Source organism: Mya arenaria, chromosome 4 (assembly GCF_026914265.1).
Source record: "Mya arenaria isolate MELC-2E11 chromosome 4, ASM2691426v1".
Taxonomy (NCBI): Eukaryota; Metazoa; Mollusca; class Bivalvia; order Myida; family Myidae; genus Mya; species Mya arenaria.
The window spans coordinates 11,135,328-11,162,075 of NC_069125.1; the positions used below are offsets into that span (position 1 = coordinate 11,135,328).

Sequence of the window (26,748 nt, forward strand, 5' to 3'; positions counted from 1 at the left end):
ATAAAATGTGTTAGTTGTTGTAAAATATGAGTTTCAATCAAACACATACACACAGCATAATTTCATTATGTTCCTCTCTTCATACACAGCAATTTAAAGTAATCCATCTATCATCTAAACATTGTTTGTTTATGTGAGTTTATCAAGGTCTGCCCGCTCCCATTGGCTGCATTATGGCTTGACCTCGCCTTGACGCCAACTTGACTTAAATTTTGTTTATATGCTATGAGTGACATGAGAAAGAAGTGACAGCAATTCGCTGTCAAATCTAAGAATTGAAAGACTTGAAGAAACAGGGTGAGATACAAGAGATACTGGTGTGATACCCTAGACAGGGGCGGCTCCAGGATTCGCCATTAGAGGGGTCGTAACTTAGGGGCGTACGCATTTTACTTGCGCCCCTCCCCCAGAAACTAAATATATTTGGTTTAAAGTGTTGGCAGTTAGGTTTGGGGGTCCTCCCCCGAGACAATTTTAACAATTTCGAGTCCGAAGAGATGCATTTCTTCTCTTTCATTGAACAAAAAAGTTTAGGGGGGGGGGGGGGGCGAGCCGGCTGCGCCCCCCTTCCCCGAATCCGCTAGTGCTAGGTCTTTGCGAAGAGACTTCTTGGCTTAACGTGGTTGGTGTAAAGCACCTATATACACGGGATACAACTTTCCTGGGTTTAATAAATACATTTAACTGAGTAAATCAATTTTCCAGAATTGTACTTTAAAAGCCGAGCGCTAGAGAAGGGAGCTAGAGGCGACGGTATAACGCGATAGATAGCGTATTGGTCCTCGTGCGGACAGAAGACGGGACGACGCGGTGGTGTATTAATCCTCGCACGGACAGGAATCATCGCACATACAGGCGACGGTAAAACGCGATAGCGTATTGGTCCTCGTGTGGACAGACGTCGATCGGGCGAGGTGGTGTATTAATCCTCGTGCGGATAGGCGCTGACGTTTTGATCCTCGTGCGGACCGGCGACGGTAGGATCAGCTGGGTTATGGATCCTTGCGCATAGGTGACAGTAATAGTGATACTCGCGCAGACAGGCGACTTAAGCATGCACTGACGTATTGATCCTCGCACGGACAGGTGAACTTAGCACGCACTGACGAAGTGATTTTCGCGCGGACAGGCGAATTAAGCACGCACTGACGTATTGATCCTCGCACGGACCGGCGAATTTAGCACGCACTGACGAAGTGATTTTCGCGCGGACAGGCGAATTAAGCACGCACTGACGTATTGATCCTCGCACGGACAGGCGAATTTAGCACGCACTGACGAAGTGATTTTCGCGCGGACAGGCGAATTAAGCACGCACTGACGTATTGATCCTCGCACGGACCGGCGAATTTAGCACGCATGAGGTAGTGATCCTCGCGCGGACAGGTGACGGGAGGACGCAGTGATGTAGTGATTCTCGCGCCAAAAGATGACGGGAGGACGCAGTGACGTAGTGATTCTCACGCCGAAAGATGACGGGAGGACGCTGTGACGTAGTGATATTCGCGCGGACAGGTGACGGGGGACGCATTGACGTAGTGATTCTCGCGCCGAAAGGTCATGGGAGGATGCAGTGACGTAGTGATTCTCGCGCGAAAAGATGACGGGAGGACGCAGTGACGTAGTGATTCTCGCACGGAAAAATGGCGGTAGGACGCAGCGACGTAGTGATCCTTGCGAGGAAAGGTGACGGTAGGACGCAGCGACGTAGTGATCCTAGCGCGGACCAGTGACGGTAGGACGCAGCGACGTAGTGATCTTTACGCGGACAGGTGACGGCAGGACGTGGTGGCGTATTGATCCTCGCGCTGACAGGTGACGGCAGGACGCAGCGACGTATTTATCCTCGCGCGGATAAATGACGACAAGACGTGGTGGCGTAGTGATCCTCACGCGTACAGATGACGGTAGGACACAGTGACGGTTTGATCCTCGCGCGGATAGATGACGGCAGGACGTGGTTGCGTATTGATCCTCATGCGGACAGATGACGGCAGGACGTGGTGGCGTTTTGATCCTCGCGCGGACAGATGACGGTAGGACGTGGTGGCGTGTTGATCCTCGCCCGGACAGGTGACGGCAGGACGCAGTTACGTATTGATTTTTGCGCTGTCAGGTGACGATAGGACGTGGTGACGAATTGATCTTCACGCGGACAAGTGACGGGAGGACGCAGTGACGTATTGATCCTTGCTCTGACAAGTGATGGTAGGAAATCGGGGCGTAGTGATCCCCAAGACGGTAGGTCTTGGTGGCGTATTAATCCTCGCGGGGTCAGGTGACTGTAGGACGCATTGGCGTATTGATCTTTGTTCGGATAGGAGACGTTAGGACGTAGTGACGTAGTGATCTTCGTGCTGGTTGGCGACGGTAGGGCGCGCTATCGTCATGATCCTCGCGAAGACAGGTGACGGTAGGTCGTGCTAGCCTAGTGATCCTCTCGCGGTCAGTCGATGGTAGGACGCAGTGCCGTATTGATTATTAAGCAGACAGAAGACAGTAGGACGTACTGACGTAGTTATACTCGAGCGGACAGGCGACGGTAGGACATGGTGGTGTATTGATCCTTGTGCGGACAGGAGACGGTAGGACGTAGTGACGCCGCGATCCTCACGCGGACAGGAGACGGTAGGACGTAGTGACGTAGTTATACTCGTGCGCCGACAGGCAACGGTAGAACATGGTGGTGTATTGATCCTGGGCGGACAGGAGAAGGTAGGACGTAGTGACGTAGTTATACTCGCGCGGACAGGCGACGGTAGGACATGGTGGTGTATTGCTTTTGTGCGGACAGATGACGGTAGGACGCAATGGTGTATTAATCCTTGCACGGACAAGTGACGGTAGGACGCGTTGCCGTTGTGATCTTCGCGCGACAGGTATCGGTTGGACGCGGTGGCGTTTTGAATCTCGCGCGGACAGGTGACGGTAGGATGTGGTGTCGTAGTGATCCTCGCACGGACAGGTGCCGGTAGTACGCAGTGGCGTTGTGATCCTCGCGCTGAAAGATGACGTCAGGACGCAGCGACGTAGTGATCCTCGCGCGGACATTTGACGGTAGGATATGGTGTCGTAGTGAGGCTCGCGTGGACAGGTGACGGTAGAACGCATTGTCGTAGTGATCCTCGTGCGGACAGGTGACGGTAGGATGTGGTGTCGTGGTGAGCCTCACGCGGACAGGTGACGGTAGAACGCATTGTCGTAGTGATCCTCGTGCGGACAGGTGACGGTAGAACGCATTGTCGTAGTGATCCGAGCGCGGACAGGTGACGGTTGGACGCGGTGGCCTATTGAATCTCGCGTGCACAGGTGACGGTAGGACGCGGTGGCCTATTGATCCTTGTGCTGGCAGGATACGGTAGCATGTAGTGACGTTGTGACTCTCGCGCGGGCAGGCGACGTTAATGTGCGTTGTCGTATTTATCCTCGCGCGGGCAGGCGACGGTTATGTGCGTTGTCGTATTCATCGTCTCGCGGACAGGTGACGGTAGGACGCAGAGGCGGATTGGTCCTCGAGCTGACGGTGGGACGCAGTGGCATAATGATCATCTCGCGGGCATGTATGTCGGTATGACACAGTGGCGTATTGGTCCTCGCGCGCACTGGTGTCGGTAGGACGCTGTGTCGTTTTGATCATCGTGCGGACAGATGACGGTAGGACGCATTGGCGTATTGGTCTTTGCACGAACAGGTGTCGGTTGGATGCTGTGGCGAATTGGTCCGCGTTTGGAAAGGCGGCAGAAGGTGGCAGTGACGTAGTGATACTCTCGCGTTCAGATGACGGTAGGACGCAATGTCGTATTGATCATCGTTTGGGAAGATGGCGGTATAAAACAATTGCGTAATGTTCCTAGCGCGGGCATGTTACGGTAGGACGCGGTGAATCATATACCGTAATCGTATAAATCATAACGCGCACAGATGACGGTATGATGCAGGGCGTATTGATCTTTGCTCGAACAGGTTACGGTAGGACGTGGTTGCGAATTGTTCCTCGCGCGGAAAGGTGATGGTTAGACGTCATGGCGTTGTAATCCTCATGCGGGCAGGCGACAGTAAGATGCGCTGTCGTTCTGATCCTTGCGCGGACAGTTGACGGGAGTACGTTGGGGCCTATTGACCCTCATGCGGACAGGTGACGGAAGGACGCGGTGGCGTAGAGATCATCGCGCGAACAGGTTCCTGTGGGACGTGTTGACGTAGTGATCCTTGCGCGGACAGGTTACGGTAGGTGGCAGTGACGTAGTGATCCTCGCGCGGACAGGTTACGGTGGGACACAGTGGCGTATTGATCGCTGTGTGGCAAGAGACGGTATGATGTGGTGATGTATTGATCCGTGTGTGGGCAGGCGACGGTTTGGCGCTGTCGTATTGATCCTCGCGCGGGCAGGACACGGTAGGACGTAGTGACGGAGTGATCCTCACGCGGACAGTCGACGGAAGTCCGCGGTGGTGTATTGATCCTCACGCGGACAGGTGACTGTAGGAGGCAATGGCGTAGTAATCCTCATGTGGACAGTCGACGGTAGGCCGCGGTGGCGTTGTGATCCTCACGCGGACAGACGACGGTAGGTCGCAATGGCGTATTGATCTTCACGCGGACAGGTAATGGTAGGACGCTCTGGCGTAGTGATCGTCACGCGGACAGTTGACTGGAGGACGCGGTGTCGTATTGATCCTCACGCGGACAGGTGACGGTAGGCCGAGGTGGCTTATTGATCCTCACGCGGACAGTCTGGTAAGACGCAGTGCCGTATTAATCCTCGCGCTAACAGGTGACAGAAGACGGTAGGACGCGGTTTCGTAGTGATCCTCACGCGGACAGCTGACTGGAGGACGCTGTGGCTGTTGATCCTCTGGCGGACAGGTGTCGGTAGGACGAAGTGTCGTATTGAACCTCATGCGGACAGGTATCGGAGGACGTGGTGGCGAATTGATCCTCACGCCGACTGGCGACGGTAGGCCGCGGTTGCGTATTAATCCTCACGCGGACAGTTGATGGTACGTAGTGTCGTATTGATCCTCGTGCGGACAGGTGACGGCAGGCCGCGGCGGCGTATTGATCCTCACGCGGACAGCTGACAGGAGGACGCGATTGCTGTTGATCCTCAGGCGGACAGGTGTCGGTAGGACGTAGTGTCGTATTGATCCTCCCGCGGACAGGTATCGGTAGGACGTGGTGGCGTAGTGAGCCTCACGCGGACAGGCGACGGTAGGCCGCGGTGGCGTATTGATCCTCACGCGGACAGGCGACGGTAGGCCGCAATGGCGTATTGATCCTCACGCGGACATTCGACGGTAGGACGTGTTTGCGTAGTGATCTTCACGCGGACAGGCGACGGTACTCCGCGGTGGCGTATTGTTCCTTACACGGACAGGTATCGGTAGGACATGGTGGCGTATTGATCCTCGTGCGGACAGGTGACGGGAGGACGTGGTAGCGTATTGATCCTCGCGCGGACAGTTGACGGTATGACGCAGTGACGTAGTGATCCTCACGCGGACAGGTATCGGTAGGACATGGTGGCTTCATGATCCTCGTGCGGACAGGTGACGGGAGGACGTGGTGGCGTATTGATCCTCGCGCGGACAGGTGCCGGGAGGACGTGGTGGCGTATTGATCCTCGTGCGGACAGGTGACGGGAGGACGTGGTGGCGTATTGATCCTCGCGCGGACAGGTGACGGGAGGACGTGGTGGCGTATTGATCCTCGTGCGGACAGTTGATGGTATGACGCAGTGACGTAGTGATCCTCACGCGGACAGGTGCCGGGAGGACGTGGTGGCGTATTGATCCTCGTGCGGACAGGTGTCGGTAGGACGTGGTGGCGTATTGATCCTCGTGCGGACAGTTGCCGGGAGGACGTGGTGGCGTATTGATCCTCGTGCGGACAGTTGCCGGGAGTACGTGGTGGCGTATTGATCCTCGTGCGGACAGTTGCCGGGAGGACGTGGTGGCGTATTGATCCTCGTGCGGACAGTTGCCGGGAGGACGTGGTGGCGTACTAATCCTCGTGCGGACAGTTGCCGGGAGGACGTGGTGGCGTATTGATCCTCGTGCGGACAGGTGCCAGGAGTACGTGGTGGCGTATTGATCCTCGTGCGGACAGTTGCCGGGAGGACGTGGTGGCGTATTGATCCTCGCGCGGACAGTTGCCGGTAGGACGTGGTTGCGTTTGATCCTCGTGCGCCGACAGGTGGCGGGAGGATGTGGTGGCGTATAGTCCTCCTTGCGCGGCCAAACACAATTTGATTCATAACATAGTAAATGATGATACAAATCCTTAAAATATATTATTGAAAACGCAGTGTTAAATAACTTATATTGAGCCCAAAAACAATATTGCCAAATACAATTACAATGGACTACCGGGCTGTGCACGTCTCTTATAATTATTGACAGAAAAATATGTATATTGCGTTAAGAAAGTAATGTATTTGTTTTATTTCTTCAAAAAATAGGATGTAAACTTTTCAAACAAGTAGGTGATGTGGCATGACCCGTGGTTTGCAAAGTTGACAGATTTCTTGTTTTGTCATTTATCAGTGTGATGTTCGCCATCTGTCCATTTCTCTTCCGTCTATCAGTCAAGCAGTTCATGTTGTTCTATATTTCCTATCTTGTACTGTGTCTAAATACGACTGAAAGTTAAAGAGTTTAAATAGTACATATGTCAACGCTCTTGAGGATCGGCTTTGCCCTCCTTTCCATTTTTGAATAGAACAATCTCTAGACCGCCAACTTAAAGATATTTAAACATGTATGTTTTCACTCCCACTCCCCCTGTTAAGCAAACATCAGAAAATCCTGTGAATTCTAGTTGGGTTGTAACACTAATTGTTCAGTTTATTTCTCTGCATTATTTTGTATGCCAGTTAAGATTGGTTTGGTCCCAATGAACTTCTGGTTAAAAATTGCCATTATAAAATGGGATAAAAAGTTGAATTCCTCGATAAACGCTTCACCCTTTCAACACGGGTTTCGCGGGGGGGGGGGGGGGACTAATACAGCTATGTACCCATTAGTGGCGTTCAATTACTTTACAAAATTCAGGTTTCCTTGACAATGGGTGAAGGTCAATTTGCTTGACCTCGAACTTAACGTATTAAGGTTTTCGACAGTTTTAGCACAGTTTTCGCGGAAGTGTTTGTAAACTTATAGGCTAATACTTCAACAAATAGTTATGTCCTCATTAGTGAAGTTATATAACTTGAACAAAAATCAGGTTTACTGGACACTGGGTGAAGGTTAATTTGCTTGACCTCGAGGCATTTCGTGGGAGCCCCACCTAATGGGCAAAACAAATCTGACCTACTGCATATACATCATGCATCTGGTGGTGATATTTTGTCCATACCATTGACGGTTACGCGTTTGAAGCTGCACTCTCACAGATATACCATTTTTACAACTTTTTTATTTCAAGTTTGTCTTGGAAAGAGCAAATTTTGGCGTCAATATCTGCAAACCAAAGATAAAAGATTGCTGACAAAAGATCAGATCGCAGATTTTCATATTTCCGTTCGGAAATTAATGTTTTATGGCTTAAACCGTTACTAACGTTTTAAGAAAAATGCATTAAACATCAATTTTTCAACTTGAATATAAAACTCTGCGATCTAATTTTTGTCAGCAGTCTTATATAACTGGTTTCCATGGATTTTCGCAAAAATCGGCTTGTTCCAAGACAAAAAATGAAAAAGTTGTCAAAACATTCAATCTGTGAGAGTGCAGCTTTAACACAAGGGGTCAAAATGAGGTTTAACGGATTCATTCCTTGCGCCAAACTCTTACACTTTTCCGTATTGCACGACATTCTTCGCGGTTATCTCGATTGTTATTGAACCAACATATTTGACGGCCATTATAAGTAGTTCTAAATCACTGATTTCATTAGCCGTACTACTTTCACTTTTAGAATCAATCAATGACCGTGTTTTTTTTGCTCAAACAGCTCGTCAAAACTATTCATTTTGGTACAAAACGTAGTTCCCATGTTGCAAGTTTCAATTAAATACACATTGATTGATGTCATACACAGATCGTCCCTTAATGCATTTGTACTCGATGTAAAAAGAGAAATATATTTCCCATGATAATTAAACTCATTTTTTTGCCAACGAAATAGAGAACTATGGATTAGAATAAAAATAATTGATAATCAAGTCGATATCATTTTCAAAGGTATCGCTAAGATCATCGCCGGCAACCTCGGTGCTCTATTCCGTAACACTTGATAAAAAGCATGTCTGGAGTATCCGACGTTACGCTAGGATACATATCGAGTCACTTCATTCCGAAGAGTGAGTTATAAAATAATGGATCTGTGCGGCCCGTTCCCTGCATCGTTCATATATATAGTTACACTTATTTTGTTTCCAGTGTCAGGGTGTATTGGACATACATTAAACGACACGTCAACGTTGTTAACGGATCTTCTTAACGGCTACAACGCTCGTGTCCGACCAGCCTTTGATCAGACGTTACCGGTTAACGTCAACGTCAGCATGGAGCTTGTCGCGATTCAGGAATTTGACGAGGTGGAAGAGCGTATATCAATTGTTGTCATTCTCTACATGGTGTGGCGTGATGAGCGAATGTCGTGGATTCCGGAGAAGTATAACGGTACACAACAAGTAACGATTCCGTCAAACCTTGTTTGGACGCCTGACGTCATTCTGACGTCAGCGGTTGGAACGATGAAGCCAATCGGATCCGATCAGGGCTGGCTAACGGTTAGGTATGACGCAGATGGTAGCGCGTTATGGACACCCGGGGACGGATTTGTGTCAAGCTGTGCATTGAATGTAATCTTGTTTCCATTTGATAAACAAGTATGTAGTTTTGCGTTCATTACGTGGGGACAGCTGGCGAGTGAAGTGGTGCTAAATCACATGGAGGACACTCTTCTGACATCTTTCTACCAGGGGAATAGCCAATGGGAGATAGCTGCGTCACATGTGGAATCTGGAGCCACGGCCGGTGGATTCTTTTCACACTTCACAGTAACGATCGATCTTCAGAGACGTTCGAAGTTTTTCGTGACAAACTTTGTTATCCCGGTAATGGTGATTAATCTGTTGAATGTATTTGTATTCTGTATCCCGATAGAATGCGGTGAACGAATTTCGTTTACCATCACTGTTCTACTCGCTGTCGCCGTTTTTATGAACATTGTCATAGAAAACCTTCCAAGAAATTCAAATAATATGGCGATTCTCTGCTACTTCCTGCTGCTAAATGTTTGCGTTAGCGCTGTTGTTGTTTTGGAAACGATTTTCTGTTTATCAGTTTACTACAGGAAGACATCAGTGCCAACATGGGTTGCCGCCGTTACCAGAAAACTGGTACGCATTTCCGGCCAAGTAAGTCCAATTCCACAAGAAGAAATTAATTGTGTAGACACTGTTCAAGAAACCGCTGAAAATGCATCAATGAAATCGAAAATAAATGGTGTAGAAAGATGGGCAGAAAAAGTACAAAGATTGCCATCATTGGATCTGTCTTACGTCACGTGGTATGACGTCAGCAGAGCGGTAGATCGAGTGCTGTTCTGGCTAACTCTTTCCTGCTTCTTGACCATCGGCGTCATAAATGGTGGAATAATTCTTCACAAGTTTTCCGCCGACATTACAACTAAGGGGTAGAATGTGTCACAACGGCCATATTGGTAATACAAAGGTGGTATGTAAAGACGCTAGACACCAGATCTACAATTGCAAGAAAAAAAAGAAGAAAATTGTCAAAACTCAAAGTGACACTCATTCAAAATCAATACATACACATGTATAACAAACATCAATTTTGACTGAAAAACATTTAACTTCTTATTTAATAATGCATTTATGGTAAAAGATATTACTGATAACAAAGATGTAACACTGTATTTAATAACAGGAAACGCAAAAATATTAAATGATTGGTGAATGCTAAAAGATTTTCTGTGATCTACTTTAGTCTCATAAGGTAGAAATACCGTGTTGTATGCACATTTCTTTCAAATTAAACTCGGTATCCTTCATAAGAACCATTGTTTTCGACATTTATCAATCCTTTTGTGAATATTAAAACAATAGCATTAATTGTGGTTAATCTTATTTGGGAGTAAGAGTGCATCTTTAAATAAAATTGACATTGCTGTGTGCAACGCAGTGCATCTTACTTACTTATGTTTCACATCGCCCCCGACACCTGCATCTTTTACAGTTTTTGAGAATTACTGGGGTTGTACTGGGGTTGTACTGGGGTTGTACTGGGGTTGTACTGGGGTTGTCCACTACGTATGTCCCAGTATGTTTAAAAATAGCGTCGGTGTGTTTATCTGTACACATAAACATATTTGATTTCAACTGGACAGCCATTTTGCGCTATTTTAAACGGGGAAACACATATAAGACAGCAACTTGATTTTCGCGTTGATTATCTTAGCCATATAAAGTGTTGTATTATCGGCCTCCACCTCGCTCGCATTGACAATTCTAGACATGTTTTAAAGATATTTATACAAATGGCTGCTGGAGTCTAGCCCCTTTCAGGTTTAAGATGTAATACGATCACTAGTCTTGCACGCCAGTTGGATATACCAAGTTGGCTGTTCTGAAAGGATTTATGTCGAACTCCTCATACAACATTTCAAGGATTTTCAAACTTATAAATATGCCGTCGACTTGCAACTGACGTTAATAAAAACATGTTTAATCATTTAGTCAGAATTGCCTCGCAATTATAAATTATAGTAAGGAAAGAAGTGTCGAATTCCTCATACACCTTTAAGACGATACTCTTCAAAGAGACTCGCTCATGTTCTTGGAACATTTTTTTTCACGGTAATGCAACTGCAAAACACTCATTTTATAATTTTTTTACTTTTTGTTTTCAAAATTTCAGCACAATATAGAATTTAATTATAATAAAAAAACAACAACTGCTTTTAGTTGGGAGCGAACCCGCGCCGGTAGAGCGTTGAGACTAATTGACAACAAAACCGTTCACCAACAGGTACTCTTGCATCAGCTGAGAGATAATATAACTATTAAGCCTTTTGTTGAAAATCCTTACTTACGCTTTTCAAAATTGCGGTCTTTAAAGACAATATTTGTGTATATATCAATATTTGTTGAAGAGTTCCAGCCCCCAGTAGCTTAGATTTAACACTCCTAATAACTTGCCACACTTTCTGTCGTCATTAAAATATGCATTTACAAAACATGAGCGAGCCCCCTTAATCTTAGATGAAAATGACTCCAGTCCAGATGCTCGTGAGGGCAGATCTTTGTTGCGGCTTTCTTACTAGAACTATAACCCTTTCATCAAGCATGCGGAAATATTTTTGTGTTGAACTCCTTCATACATCAATTTGTGGATTCCCTTGAACCATTTCATAAGGTCGTACAATACTTATATACGATCGTAAAATTCATCATACATCAATTTGGAGATTCCCTTGAACCATTTCATAAGGTCGTACAATACTTATATACGATCGTAAAATTCATCATACATCAATTTGGGGATTCCCTTGAACCATTTCATAAGGTCGTACAATACTTATATACGATCGTAAAATTCATCATACATCAATTTGGGGATTCCCTTGAACCATTTCATAAGGTCGTACAATACTTATATACGATCGTAAAATTCATCATACATCAATTTGGAGATTCCCTTGAACCATTTCATAAGGTCGTACAATACTTATATACGATCGTAAAATTCATCATACATCAATTTGGGGATTCCCTTGAACCATTTCACAAGGTCGTACAATACTTATATACGATCGTAAAATTCATCATACATCAATTTGGGGATTCCCTTGAACCATTTCATATGGTCGTACAATACTTATATACGACGTTAAAATTCACTTCAATTTGACGATTTCATGAAACATTTCATAAGGTCATAACATATGAATCGTAAAATTCACCATTATTATGATACTTCATTTTGACGATTTACTTCAACCTATGTTTTTATAACCTCCGATTGGTCGAGATCGCGACAAAGTCACGACCTTTATTCCTTTTCTTTAACGTATCAAATACACTTTATATATATTCTTTGACAAAACTGTTTCAACTCATTTTGTGTTTGGCTTTCGTACAGTTTTATTATGTAGCTTTGTCTTCCAGCCACCATGAAATTCGTATTCTGTCTCCTCGTCTTGTTGCCCCTGGCCTTCTGTGTGGAGGACAGGTTCATTCTGGATTCGTTTGGTCTCTCAGGTACACGTTATACATGTATACCATCAACCTAATACGTGTTGCCATGCCTAGGATTCCATAGTATAAGATATGTTCTTGAGCCATTCGGAACTCCTCGGCCATTTTTATCGAAAACAACCTCGGATGTATGCCGGTACACCAGTAGAAGTTTTTTGAAATATATCATTAATTAAATGTAGTAATTAAGCTTATATTTGTTGATCTAAGTTTAAAATTAATTGCCAGTCAAGTGTATTATTGCAAACATAATTAAGATTACCAAGAGTTAAGTCATTAATTTTAACTGTAAAATTAAATTATAACTACCCGATCTACTTGCAGCGGACTTAAACATACCAATTTCTGAGTATGTAAACCGTCGAAATACATCCGAGTTTGTTGTCGATAAAAAATGGCCGAGGAGTTCCGAATGTTCTTGAGCGGAAACTTTTTCAGACATGAGATATATTCTGAGTGTTAAGTAAGAAAGTTTATAGCAAGGTTACATATCTCAGAGGTACTTTTATTTAGAACGGTCGCCTATGGTATTGCAGTGTCATAATTTGCTTTTCCACATGAAATGAATCGTATTAAAACGCTGTGTTTTTGACATCGGAGAAAATACATTTCACATCATTTGCCGGAAGTTTTAATTTTTAATTTTTAAAGTTATCTCTTTATTACTCCGTTCTGTGACATATGGCAATGCCTCAATCATACTTTCAAATAAAGATCAAATGCACGGGTTTTTACATCATGAAAAATATGTATCTTCAATATATTCTATTTTTATACTCTCCCATCCCTGTTTCTTTTCTTTTATCAGCGACCGACATTGCCCACAAGATATGTGCGGTACTTGCGTCTGACGGTGGGGAGACGACTTGCGAGGCGGCCTGCAGCACCGTGGCCAGCGCTGTTCCCGGGGCTAGTCTTCTGTGTCCCGCAGCATGCCATCTGTAAGTCACGTTATCTTTAATCTAAGAATTGTGCTGACAATGTTTCTAAATTCAGTTGATCTGAATAAACACGATACATCAATATATAGTCACATATCATCAAGCTCATTTGAATACATTAACTCACTTTTTGCTACATTTTATAAACATAATATATTTAATTTGAATTCCACTGACTAATTCCTATGTTACATTTTTTATATTACCAATAAAAGTAATATATCTAACCCTATCCTAAAAAAATCAAACCCTATAAAGCTTGAAAAACCGATGCTTTAAGCCGGAATTATAATGTCAATTTTTCAACTAAATACTGCTACCTTACCTGCCATTTATATTAAACTTGTTAAGTAAAACATTGCGAAACGGAACTTTACAAACACTCATAAGTAATTACTCACAACTTTATTTCAGAATCCAGAGTGGGTCTCACTCCTGTGCGTAAACTCGCCCAATTGGCATTCATAAGCATGTTATGTTTTACATTACAAAATAAAAACATAACATCTTAAACTTTTGTGTGTGTTTTCCCCATACACGTAGCACTCTGTCATCTTCTCAGAGGTTCTATGCCAAAAAATTTACCGATTTAACTGCAGCGTACCAGTATGCTGACCTTTTCAACGGCAGCATTGTGTATTCATCTTTCATTTGTTTTCTCTTGCGAGCGTAATTTGATGTGCCTTCAGGTGACATCAATTGCAAACTAAACATATATGTTTAACACTACAAAAAAACGATGAAATCTTTAACTTTTGTGTGTGTTTTCCATCTTCTCAGCGGTTGTATGACAAATAAGGGCTAAGAAGAAACAGTCAATTTGTACCGATTCAATGGCAACATTGTGCATTCATATTAAACTTGCGAGCGTAATTTGATGAGCCGGTAAGTGACATCAATGCAAACTAAACGTTTATGTTTGCTGACGGCGGCAGTTGGTGTATCTAAGTTGTGAGAAGGCGTTTTACGGGTAAAATGTGCATTCGTATTGTTCGGAGGAACAGCCACGCTCACTCAATGCTTAAAACTCTTGAAATTCTAAGTTTATTTCTAAGTAACAACATTGTTATTGCCACCGTCGTTAACTTTCAAATGTTACCGCTCTTGAAGAAATTCCATGGATACACTTCATGTCTGCATTGTTGCCAACATGAATTGAGTCAAATGCTATTGCTGTACTCGTTTATTTCACATCTAGGTTTAAGGGTTTTAGGTTTTAGTTTATTCGTGTCTCATCCATGTGCAACTGTATTATTTATACATTTCGCCGTTTCGCTTTGTAGCATTGTATATGTATGAACATATAACGTTATCTGCAGATCGTGTTCATACTTGCCAACTACTAACTAAAATAGACACTATCATTTGGGACACAATCTATATAATACTCCATTGTTCTCAGTCAGACAGTGCCACTCCGACGCTAAGCATGTAAGTACACATTGTTTATATACGTCTTTATCAAATAATTGATTAATTGAACAATGGTGCTTCGCATGACGAAATTAGATTTATACTGTAAAATATAACAACAATACTTTAAGGAATGGTATGCTCTGAAGACCAATTAAAAACATGGATCGGAAATCAAACCATAGTAAAGTAAATAATTATATCCTTTTAAAACACTTCCTCAACTCATTTGTTTTTGCTTTTTTACGGTGAAAATGTCACGTGGTTTTGTCTTTCAGCCACCATGAAGTTCGTATTCTGCCTCCTCGTTCTGTTGCCCCTGGCCTTCTGTGTTGAGGACCGGTTCGTTCTGGATTCGTTTGGTCTCTCAGGTACACATTATGCATGTTTACCATCAACTTAATACGTGTTGGCATGCCTAGTATTCCATAGTTTTAAAAATGTACATTTCTTTTGCGGAAACTTTTTAACCTGAACTCGTCAGTATGTAAGTAAGACGGTTTTATAGCAAGGTTAAAACATTGTAAAGGACGGGCGCCGAGTGAATTAATGAATCCCAGTAAAACATGTTAAATCTAAATCAAGGAAAAAAGACAAAATGTTTATAGCATTTGCAAGAAATTTATTTCTTATTTTTATAATTATCTCTGTTATTGTTAATCCATGCTTTGACAAACGGCATTGTATCAATAATAATTTAAAATAAAAATCAAATAAACGGGTCTTGAAATATTAAAATTATATTCATTTTTTAACATTCTTCTTTCATTCATATATACCAATATATATACTCCACGAGGAAAACGGTTAACCTCATTTTATCAAACACTAAAAACCAAACCCTACCTGTCTTTATCAGCGGGCGACCTTGCCCACAAAATATGTGCGGCGGTGGCGTCTGACGGTGGGGAGTTAACGTGCGAGGCGGCCTGCAGCACCGTGGCAAGCGCTATTCCCGGCGCTAGTTTATTGTGTCCAGCGGCATGCCATCTGTAAGTCACGTGACCTTTAATCAAAGGAACTCGCGAGCATTTTTCGCATGCTGTCAATGTTTCAATATTCGTTTAAATGGGTTGATCTGAATGAACACGATATAGCAATTGATACTCACATATTATTATACTCATTTAAATAAATTAACTCACTTTCTGCTAGTTTTCATCAACATTTCTACAAGGTTTCCGTTTATATTGCCAACACAATTATTAAGAAAATTTAACCCTATACAATTCTGGATTTATCTTACTTTTAACATAAAACAAATGACAAATCATTTTCACAAAACTAAATGTTTGAATGATTTCGAAACTTATTAATCGACTTTTACAAAACTAACTAAAAATGCATGCAAATATTTAATCATATTTAGATTCCCCTGACTACATTTAATCAAAATACAATGTAAACGGTCAATCGGTTTCAAAAAGGCTTAGCAAAACGGGGTTTTCATTGAAGAAACCGCGTATTTGTACCGTTTCAACGGTTGCATATTGCATTCAGTTTAATCTTGTACTAACAAGCGTAATTTGATGTGACGGTAAATGGCATCAATGCAAACTGAAAATGTAAGTTTGCCGACGGCGTCAGTCGTTGTATCTCAGACGTGTGATGACGTCTGACGGGCAATACATGTTGCATTCGGTATTGTTTTGATTGGAGGAACCCACGATCATTTAACGCTTAAAAATCTATTTGTGAACATTTGTTACAACTGTGGTTAAGTCACCACCGTTAACTTAAAAAAAAATATCTTCTCTGGAATGTTCATGGATACACTCCGTGTCTGTATTATCGCCAACATAAATTGAGTCAAATGCTTGTGCTGAACTCGTTTTATTTTCAGACAGGTTTTTTCTCTCTTACATGTGAAACTGAATATATATTTCGCTTTTTCCTTTGTAGCATTAAATATGTGCATATACATTAAATGATTTAGGCTCGATATAAATATAAAGGTAATGTTTTTCACACGATATATGCAGATCAAATTTATATTCACCAATCAAAGGACTTGCATACAAAATTTAAAAATGATAAGGTAAATAATGTGGAGCCCGCAAAGCAATATACTCTCACATATTATTTTACTGATATGAACACTTTAAAATGAAAACTCGAGCTGAAAGTCACCTTCCAATTTAGTTATGTTTTTCTCAAAATTGTTCACTTTCTGTCATGTTATTTTCAAAAATAAGTAATATAAACCTTATATAACGGGAAGTAGCCTATTTGATACGCGCGCTATAGTTAAATGAATTGAACCGAAAATGTTTTAATTTTAAACGTACATACGTACTCAATGCAAGCCGAACTTCCGCGCATTTCATATAATGTGAAGAGTCATGGTATTAACATTGACTTGATGAAAAACAGACCAAACAATTCAACTTGACCTGTGTCACGCATTCCTATTATTGTTACGGTCACTAACCAGTAATTAATTACTCACATTTGTTATTCCAGAATCCAGAGTGGGGCACACAAGTGTTAATAAAAGCGGCCGGCTGCTTTGATAATCATGTTATGTTCACGTAACAAAATAAAAACCACAATATTACACCTTTTTGTTTTTATTTTCTTCATTCATGTGGCAGATTTGGCACAAAAAGTGTCAAGCTAATCCAAATGCCACATTGTTTAACTCGTTTGGGAAAATGTTTATAGCAAACCACGTTGCTGAGAACACAAAGTTCGTATCAGGGACGGATTCAAGTACAGTTCTTGAAATCAATTATCGTATGTCAACATAATGTTCGAGTTTTGAAAACGTTTTAACTGCTAACGTTCTTAAAGTGGAATGTTTTTACATGCAGAAATACCAAGAATCAAAAGGTTTACAATTCGGGTTTTGTAAAATGTTAGACTGTTAATTTAATAAAAGTGGAATATAGAAATACAAAGAATCAAGAGGTTCACAATTCACTGACAGTTAGTTGCTGTTATCTCGCAACAGGCAACAACGCCGTAGCTTTGTGAAAGTAATATAACAATCATTATTTAACTTTAAATGCGTTCGTGTGCCCTCAATGCGTGTTTTATTACATCGATTTAATTCATAGCCTATTGCTCTGAATTTGATTAAAATAATTAAAATTCTAACTTTAAACGAAAATTTAAGTATATACTATAACTTTATTTAATGTTGTCGAGTCAGAAAAACGTTATATATGACATGTACCTCTGACAATAAAGTAGGGCAAAGTTTAACTATTTTATGTTGGACGAAACAGCAAATGTACCAAATATCGCTTTACACAATGCAATCACATTATGATGTTAAGGATGTCGTTGGATCGATACCCACTAGAGGATTGTAATTCAAAAAGCTATCACGTTTCGCTATAATCGAGCTGAACGAAATTATTATAAACTAAGACTTTTTTGCTCGGCTTATTCCCATTGTTGGTATCTGTCAGGCATTTGTCAGAGTTATAAAGAAAATTTGAGCAACACTAAGCAAATGGTAATAAAGGAACTGGACATTTTGATTGGTTAAAAACAGAACGAATACAAATTTGTTTTGATTGGTTTGAAACTAAGACTGATACGATAACATGATCATACCTATACGGCGCTTAACAAACTGACGATGACCAAAACAAAGGTGAAATGTCACTTGGATGCCTTTTACAGTAATGGACTGATGGTGAGGTGTATATCACGTTTTATGGACCAAAAGAACGTAATTTAACCACCGAGACGAATTGTCTTATAATAAGTAATTGAGATCATGTTTCGAGAGCCTGTTAATTTCCAGATATACCGAAGGAACAAAACATCCGTTTAACTTTCAGAATATATAAATATAGTACAAAATAATTATACAAAAACAAACATTTACATTTAAGAGATCCTAAACCATGCTTGAAAGGGGGAGGGTGAACATATCTACAAAAGCTTTACTCTGCTTTCCAATATTGAACAAAAGTCTAATATTATTTGTATTCGAAAATATGTTGTACCTTTTCGTGTTTTGATAAATATAACAAGTAAATAAATTATTGCTTCATTGATGCCCAAAATATTGTATAACTATCGACGTCAGATTTTAAGCAATTGACGAGTCTTAAATCTTAGAAGGTTATTTTGGATTGGACAGACATGTCACTGTAAAATAAGGTTAATTGAAAAAGTAAAGTCGTAACACCTAAACAAAATACTTGCCAAAAGAAAAACACAAGTCGTTGTATGTGTTCGACAGATGTTATATAAACAATCATAAATATATATAAGCCCATGTTATTTAATTTAAGTTGTAATTTAAAGGTGGTAATTTTATTCAGAAAGTCCTCTGAAATCTTTTCTGGTATTTAAATGCCATATCTTGTCCAGTGGGTGTGAGGCATCCACCTTAAAACAAAACTCCCTTTCCGTTAAGACAAAGGATAAAAGACATTCAGTGAAACATCTTATAATTCTCAATTTCTTCTACTATTTGTACGAACTATTCGCCTGGTGTGGGGCCCAAACCATTGTCAGCCGGTTTATTAGGTAGGAGCTGTACCAACTGAGCTAAATTCCCAACTTGTTAAAATTGACACGAACTGCAATCTGACATTTATATCGAAAGATGATCCATATAAGTAACTATATAATTATTTAAATTACTAGCGATTTGCATGTTGGAGTGTTAACAAGCCAAATGCTAATGACGCTAAACGATGACCAATCACAACCGCTTACTTCAACAAGCACTAAAGCGATTGCGGTAAAGACACACTTTAATTAGTGGCGGATCCGTCAAGTGGTAACATATTTGAATGTCAATCCAAGGCTCGCAGGTTCGATAGCCCGCCACAAATACTCATCGCCTTACGGGAGGGACGCTAAATGGGGGCCCGTGTGACCGGGAAATACACTGGTAGTAAACTGAATACACTGCACGTTAAAGAACCAGGATAACTCTTACCAGGGTTACATTCTGTCCATGCACTATGCTCCAAAAACTTAAAATACTAATGAGACTAATTATCTTATCGGAGCACTCACCGAATGGGCAAGGCCCGAGTGCGAGTATATATACACTTTCACACCAAGACCAAAACAACTCACTGACATTGACCCAATATGTCTAAATATGTTCAAATTCCGAAAGAATTGTTACTGAGTTTTCACCCTCCGTACTAAGGGGTATTTAACCCAACTTTGTTATAACACAATGACACTTGGTGTATAGTTGTTGTCTTGTAATTTGTTGTGTTGTGTCTCTTGTTTGGTGAGTACTTGGTTTTGATCCTTTTCCTTTAAACTGGTTATATCCTAAATGTTAGGCAACTTGATGGTCCCTGAAGTTTCAATGTTTACTTATCTCAGTCACCATTTCAAATGGACATGCAAGTTTGCCTTCTATTTAAGCCATGAAAACAATTAATCTATTAAAAGACATTTTGTGCAGACTTTACATGCTTGCTACTAAACGTTTTCTTAATATAACAATGATTTTAATACCGATTAAAACTCGTTGATCAGACTTCGAATTATAATGAAGTATTTGTGTCACAAAATCCTCATTTCGTATGTCAAAAGTCCCAACCTTTTGTGTGATAATTGTTCTTACTTTATTCTTTAACGCTGCACTTTTACGATTGCTTGAGCGTTCGAAGTAATCCGGCAGTCCGAGACTCATTCGATATGCGTCTTGACGCCTGTCTTCTTCATGAACATAACATTGTATCCTAAACCGTTGTATTTTTGTATAAACATTCATAAATTATGTAATACAACACAGTGGTTACTTTAGACTGCTCTTTGTGTTGATGAATTTAAGATTTAGAAATCGATTAATTGAATGCATATTAATTGAACTGAAACTCATTGATAGCGCTGCGTTTCAAGGAATAGTTTAGACCTTCTTTAAGTGAGCAAACTCCCCGTTCACCAAATCCTGTGTATAACACTGGTTGTTGCTTTCCCTCTGCTATTATGGCCCTTATCTTAAAATATGAATACCCATTGCAGATATACTTGTTCGTTTTATACAGCTCTAACTGATAAACAACACAAATAGTTTGGCATCCTGCTGTGACACCAGGGCAATAAACAGGTGAATCATAGACTGGTACCTACATGCCAGATATCAATATTTTGCATGTCATGTGCCTGTATTAAGCATCTTGAGTGGGTTCAGAATGTCAGATCAATGCTTGAAGGAATGTTGGCACAGACAGCCAAAATGCGTCTGGAAAAATAACTTCGGGTTTTGGCTGTCCTATGGTTTTTACTTTTGACTTTATAGCCACCATGAGTATCGTATTCTGTCTCCTCGTCCTGTTGCCCCTGGCCTTATGTGTAGAAGACAAGCTCTTTTTTGTGCATGTTTACTATCATCCATGTTGGCAGGAATGGGCTTCCATAAAATTAAACGTGTGAAGTTCTTTAGCGGAAAACTATTTCAGAAATCTGAGGTCGTCAAGATTTTTCAAAGTTTGATGGCCGGTATTGACCTAAAAAGTAAACCATTTGGAGGTGGGGGGCGTGTGCCTCACCCTGTATCCGCTTGTGTCAATGCTATTATAATGTATTAGTGATTTCATAGGCTTTAAAGCTACCGGTATTGGTCACAAGATAATCTGACGTCGCCATAACTGTTTAAAGTCGTGCATCTGGGTTCCGAAGGTTTATTTTGTCTAGAAAGGGCGACTACGGTATTATTTTGATATAGTGTTTCGTTTATTTCCCCTTTTTTAAGTTTTTATCATAGGTTAAACACATTTTTTAATTGAATCAAAGACAATATGTTTAAGCTGAAATTTTATATAGCAACCTCTCGTCAATCTATGAGTCAACCTCATTTAAATAACCCTTCCGCTGTTCCTTCAGCGAACGACATTGTCAACAATATATGTGCGTTACTGGCATCGGAAGGTGTGGAAACGTACGCTGCGGCTTTCGGTCACATGACGGCAGTTGGTGTATCTAAGTTGTGAGAAGGCGTTTTACGGGTAAAATGTGCAACCGTATTGTTCGGAGGAAAAGCGACGCTCACTCAATGCTTAAAACTCTTGAAATTCTAAGTTTATTTGCTAACAGTAGTAACAACATTGTTATTGCCACCGTCGTTAACTTTCAAATGTTACCGCTCTTGAAGAAATTCCATGGATACACTTCATGTCTGCATTGTTGCCAACATGAATTGAGTCAAATGTTATTGCTGTACTCGTTTATTTCACATCTAGGTTTTAGGGTTTTAGGTTTTAGTTTATTCGAGTCTCATTCATGTGCAACTGTATTATTTATACATATCGCCGTTTCGCTTTGTAGCATTGTATATGTTCATGTACATTCAATTGTTGCCGACCTTTATAGAATAAAGGTCACGTTTCTTCCAACGTTATCTGCAGATCGTGTTCATACTCGCCAACTACTGACTAAAATAGACACTATCATTTGGGACACAATCTATATAATACCCCATTGTTCTCAGTCAGACAGTGCCACTCCGACGCTAAGCATGTAAGTACACATTGTTAATATACGTCTTTATCAAATAATTGATTAATTGAACAATGGTGCTTCGCATGACGAAATGAAATTTATACTGTAAAATATAACAACAATACTTTAAGGAATGGTATGCTCTGAAGACCAATTAAAAACATGGATCGGAAATCAAACCATAGTAAAGTAAATAATTATATCCTTTTAAAACACTTCCTCAACTCATTTGTTTTTGCTTTTTTACGGTGAAAATGTCACGTGGTTTTGTCTTTCAGCCACCATGAAATTCGTATTATGCCTCCTCGTTCTGTTGCCCCTGGCCTTCTGTGTAGAAGACAGGTTCGTTCTGGATTCGTTTGGTCTCTCAGGTACACATTATGCATGTTTACCATCAACTTAATACGTGTTGGCATGCCTAGTATTCCATAGTTTTAAATATGTACATTTCTTTTGCGGAAACTTTTTAACCTGAACTCGTTAGTATGTAAGTAAACGGTTTTATAGCAAGGTTAAAACACTGTATAGAACGGGCGCCGAGTGAATTAATGAATCCCAGTAAAACATATTAAATCTAAATCAAGGAAAAAAGACAAAATGTTAATAGCATTTGTAAGAAGTTTATTTCTTATTTTTATAATTATCTCTGTTATTGTTAATCCATGCTTTGACAAACGGCATTGTTTCAATAATAATTTAAAATAAAAATCAAATAAACGGGTCTTGAAATATTAAAATTATATTCATTTTTTAACATTCTTCTTTCATTCATATATACCAATATATATACTCCACGAGGAAAACGGTTAACCTCATTTTATCCAACACTAAAAACCAAACCCTACCTGTCTTTATCAGCGGGTGACCTTGCCCACAAAATTTGTGCGGCGCTTGCGTCTGACGGTGGGGAGTCAACGTGCGAGGCGGCCTGCAGCACCGTGGCCAGCGCTATTCCCGGCGCTAGTTTATTGTGTCCAGCGGCATGCCATCTGTAAGTCACGTGACCTTTAATCAAAGGAACTCGCGAGCATTTTTCGCATGCTGTCAATGTTTCAATATTCGTTTTAATTGGGTTGATCTGAATGAACATGCTATAGCAATTGTTACTCACATATTATTATACTCATTTAAATAAATTAACTCACTTTCTGCTACTTTTCATCAACATTTCTACAAGGTTTCCGTTTATATTGCCACCACAATTCTTCAGAAAATTTAACCCTATACAATTTTGGATTCACCTTACTTATTACATAATACAAATGACAAATCATTTTCACAAAACTAGATGTTTGAATTATTCCAAATCTTATTATTCGACTTTCACAAAAATAACTAAAAATGCATGCAAATATTTAATCATATTTAGATTCCCCTGAATACATTTAATCAAAATACAATGTAAACGGTCAATCGGTTTCAAAAAGGCTTAGCAAAACGGGGTTTTCATTGAAGAAACCGCGTATTTGTACCGATTCAACGGTTGCATATTGCATTCAGTTTAATCTTGTACTTACAAGCGTAATTTGATGTGCCGGTAAATGGCATCAATGCAAACTGAAAATGTAAGTTTGCCGACGGCGGCAGTCGTTGTATCTAAGATATGTGATGACGTCTGACGGGCAATACATGTTGCATTCGGTATTGTTTTGATTGGAGGAAACCCACGATCATTTAACGCTTAAAATTCTATTTGTGAACATAAGTTACAACTGTGGTAAAGTCACCACCGTTAACTTGAAAAAAATAATATCTTCTCTGGAAGTGTCATGGATACACTCCGTGTCTGTATTATTGCCAACATGAATTGAGTCAAATGCTTGTGCTGAACTCGTTTTATTTTCAGACAGGTTTTTTTTCTCTTACATGTGAAACTGAATATATATTTCGCTTTTTCCTTTGTAGCATTAAATATGTGCATGTACATTCAATGATTTAGGCTCGATATAAATATAAAGGTAATGTTTTTCACACGATATATGCAGATCAAATTCATATTCACCATTCAAAGGACTTGCATACAGAGTCATTTAAAAATGATAAGGTAAATAATGTGGAACCCGCAAAGCAATATACTCTCACATATTATTTAACTCATATGAACACTTTAAAATGAAAACTCGAGCTGAAAGTCACCTTCCAATTTAGTTATGTTTTTCTCAAAATTGTTCACTTTCTGTTATTTTATTTTCAAAAATAAATAATATAAACCTTATATAACGGGAAGTAGCCTATTTGATACGCGCGTTATAGTTAAATGAATTGAACCGAAAATGTTTTAATTTTAAACGTACATACGTACTCAATGCAAGCCGAACTCCCGCGCATTTCATATAATGAGAAGTATCATGGTATTAACATTGACTTGATGAAAAACAGACCAAACAATTCAACTTGACCTGTGTCACGCATTCCTATTATTGTTACGGTCACTAACCAGTAATTAATTACTCACATTTTTTATTCCAGAATCCAGAGTGGGGCACACAAGTGTTAATAAAAGCGGCCGGCTGCTTTGATAATCATGTTATGTTCACATAACAAAAATAAAAACCACAATATAACACCTTTTTGTTTTTATTTTCTTCATTCATGTGGCAGATTTGGCACAAAAGTGTCAAACTTGTCCAAATGCCACATTGTTTAACTCGTTTGGGAAAATGTTTATAGCAAACCACGTTGCTGAGAACACAAAGTTCGTATCAGGGACGGATTCAAGTACAGTTCTTGAAATCAATTATCGTATGTCAACATAATGTTCGAGTTTTGAAAACGTTTAAACTACTAACGTTATTAAAGTCGAATGTTTTTACATGTAGAAATACCAATAATCAAAAGGTTCACAATTCGGGTTTTGTAAAATGTTAGATTGTTAATTTAATAAAAGTGGAATATAGAAATACAAAGAATCAAGAGGTTCAAAATTCACTGACAGTTAGTTGCTGTTATCTCGTAACAGGCAACAACGCCGTAGCTTTGTGGAAGTAATATAACAATCATTATTTTACTTTTGATGCTTTCGTGTCCTTAATGTATGTTTTATTACATCGATTTAATTCAAAGCGTATTGCTCAGAATCTGATTAAAATAATTAAATTCCAACTTGAATCGAATATTTAAGTATATACTATAACTTACTTTTATGTTGTCGAGTCAGAAAAACGTTATATATGACATGTACCTCTGACAATAAAGTAGGGCAAAGTTTAACTATTTTATGTTGGACGAAACAGCAAATGTACCAAATATCGCTATACACAATGCAATCACTTTATGATGTTAAGGAAGTCGTTTGATCGATACCCACTAAAGGAACGTGATTCAAAAAGCTATCACGTTTCGCTATAATCGAGCTGAACTAAATTAGTATAAACTAAGACCTTTTTGCTCGGCTTATTTTCCATTGTTGGTATCTGTCAGGCATTTTTCAGAGTTATAAAGAAAATTTGAGCAACACTAAGCAAATGGTAATAAAGGAACTAGACATTTTGATTGGTTAAAAAGAGAACGAATACAAATTTGTTTTGATTGGTTTGAAACTAAGACCGATACGATAACATGATCATACCTATACGGCGCTTAACAAACTGACGATGACCAAAACAAAGGTGAAATGTCACTTGGATGCTTTTTTACAGTAATGGACTGATGGTGAGGTGTATATCCCGTTTTATGGACCAAAATAACGTAATTTAACCACCGAGACGAATTGTCTTAGTATAAGTAATTGTGATCATGTTTCGAGAGCCTGTAAATTTCCAGATATATCGCGAAAACAAAACATTCGTTTTTACATTTAGAATATATAAATATAGTACAAAATAATTATACAAAACAAACTTGTACATTTAAGAGATCCTAAACCATTCTTGAAGGGGGGGGGTAATATGTCTACAAAAGCTTTATTTTGATATTCAATATTAAAAAAAAATATTCTTATATTGATTGTATACGAAAATATTTTGTACCTGTCCGTGTTTTGATAAATATAACAATTTAATAAATTATTGCTTCACTGTTACCCAAACTATTGTATAAATATCGACGATAGATTGAAAGTAATCGACGGTTTTAAATGTTGGAAGGTAATTTTGGATTAGACAGACATGACTCCCTCGAATACATGTTTGTACAATGCACATATTTGAATATGCGTACAAACATCACTTCACATCACAACAGCTTACAACGAGTACTAAAGCGATGGGGTGTAAAGAAACACTAAAATTAGTGGCGGATCCGTCAAGTGGTAAGACACTACTTGACTGTCAATCCAGGGGTCGCAGGTTCGATAGCCCGCCGCACCACTTAAAATACTAAGCGTCGTTCGGGAGGGACGCTAAATGGGGGTCCCGTGTGACAGGGAAATACGCTGGTGCAAGAATAAGCGTTACATTCTGTCCGTGCACTATGCTCAAAAAACATAAAATACTAATGAGACTAATAATCTTATCGGAACATACGCCGAATGGGCAAGGCCCGAGAACGAGTATATATTTACACTTTCACACCACCACCAAAACAAAACACTGACATTGACCAAATATGTCTGAATGTGTCCCAACTCCGAGTAATTTGTTACTGAGTTCTAACCAACCATGCTGAGGGACTGTTTACCCAACATTATTATACCACAATGGCGATAGTTGTATAGTTATGTTTGTTGTCTTGTAAGTTGTTGTGTTGTGTCTCGTGGTTGCTGAGTACTTGGTCTTGATCCTTGTTCCTTTAGA

At 40.3% G+C, this 26,748-nt stretch overlaps 1 protein-coding gene and 2 long non-coding RNA genes across 3 annotated transcripts; all 3 read left to right on the top strand.

Moving 5' to 3' along the window:
• The first annotated feature begins 8,507 nt into the window (after positions 1-8,507).
• Positions 8,508-13,613, top strand: LOC128230005 (acetylcholine receptor subunit beta-like). Its single transcript, XM_052941977.1, has 5 exons — positions 8,508-9,062; positions 9,302-9,365; positions 12,138-12,230; positions 13,036-13,168; positions 13,583-13,613. The coding sequence occupies exons 1-5, from the start codon at positions 8,508-8,510 to the stop codon at positions 13,611-13,613; spliced, it is 876 nt and encodes a 291-aa protein (XP_052797937.1).
• Positions 13,614-15,442: 1,829 nt separating this feature from the next.
• LOC128230155 (uncharacterized) lies at positions 15,443-17,138 on the top strand. Its single transcript, XR_008260178.1, has 2 exons — positions 15,443-15,573; positions 17,045-17,138. It is a non-coding gene; the product is annotated as an uncharacterized LOC128230155 (long non-coding RNA).
• A 5,769-nt stretch (positions 17,139-22,907) lies between these two features.
• LOC128232050 (uncharacterized) lies at positions 22,908-24,577 on the top strand. The gene is made up of 2 exons (XR_008260477.1): positions 22,908-23,006; positions 24,485-24,577. It is a non-coding gene; the product is annotated as an uncharacterized LOC128232050 (long non-coding RNA).
• The last annotated feature ends 2,171 nt before the right edge of the window (positions 24,578-26,748 follow it).

Coding starts and splice junctions, on each gene's coding strand:
- LOC128230005 (XM_052941977.1), top strand. CDS start 8,508: ATGGAGCTTGTCGCGATTCAGGAATTTGACGAGGTGGAAGAGCGTATA. Junction 9,366..12,137: donor TGGTACGCATTTCCGGCCAA/GTAAGTCCAATT, acceptor TTTGTCTTCCAG/CCACCATGAAATTCGTATTC. Junction 13,169..13,582: donor TGTCCCGCAGCATGCCATCT/GTAAGTCACGTT, acceptor ACTTTATTTCAG/AATCCAGAGTGGGTCTCACT.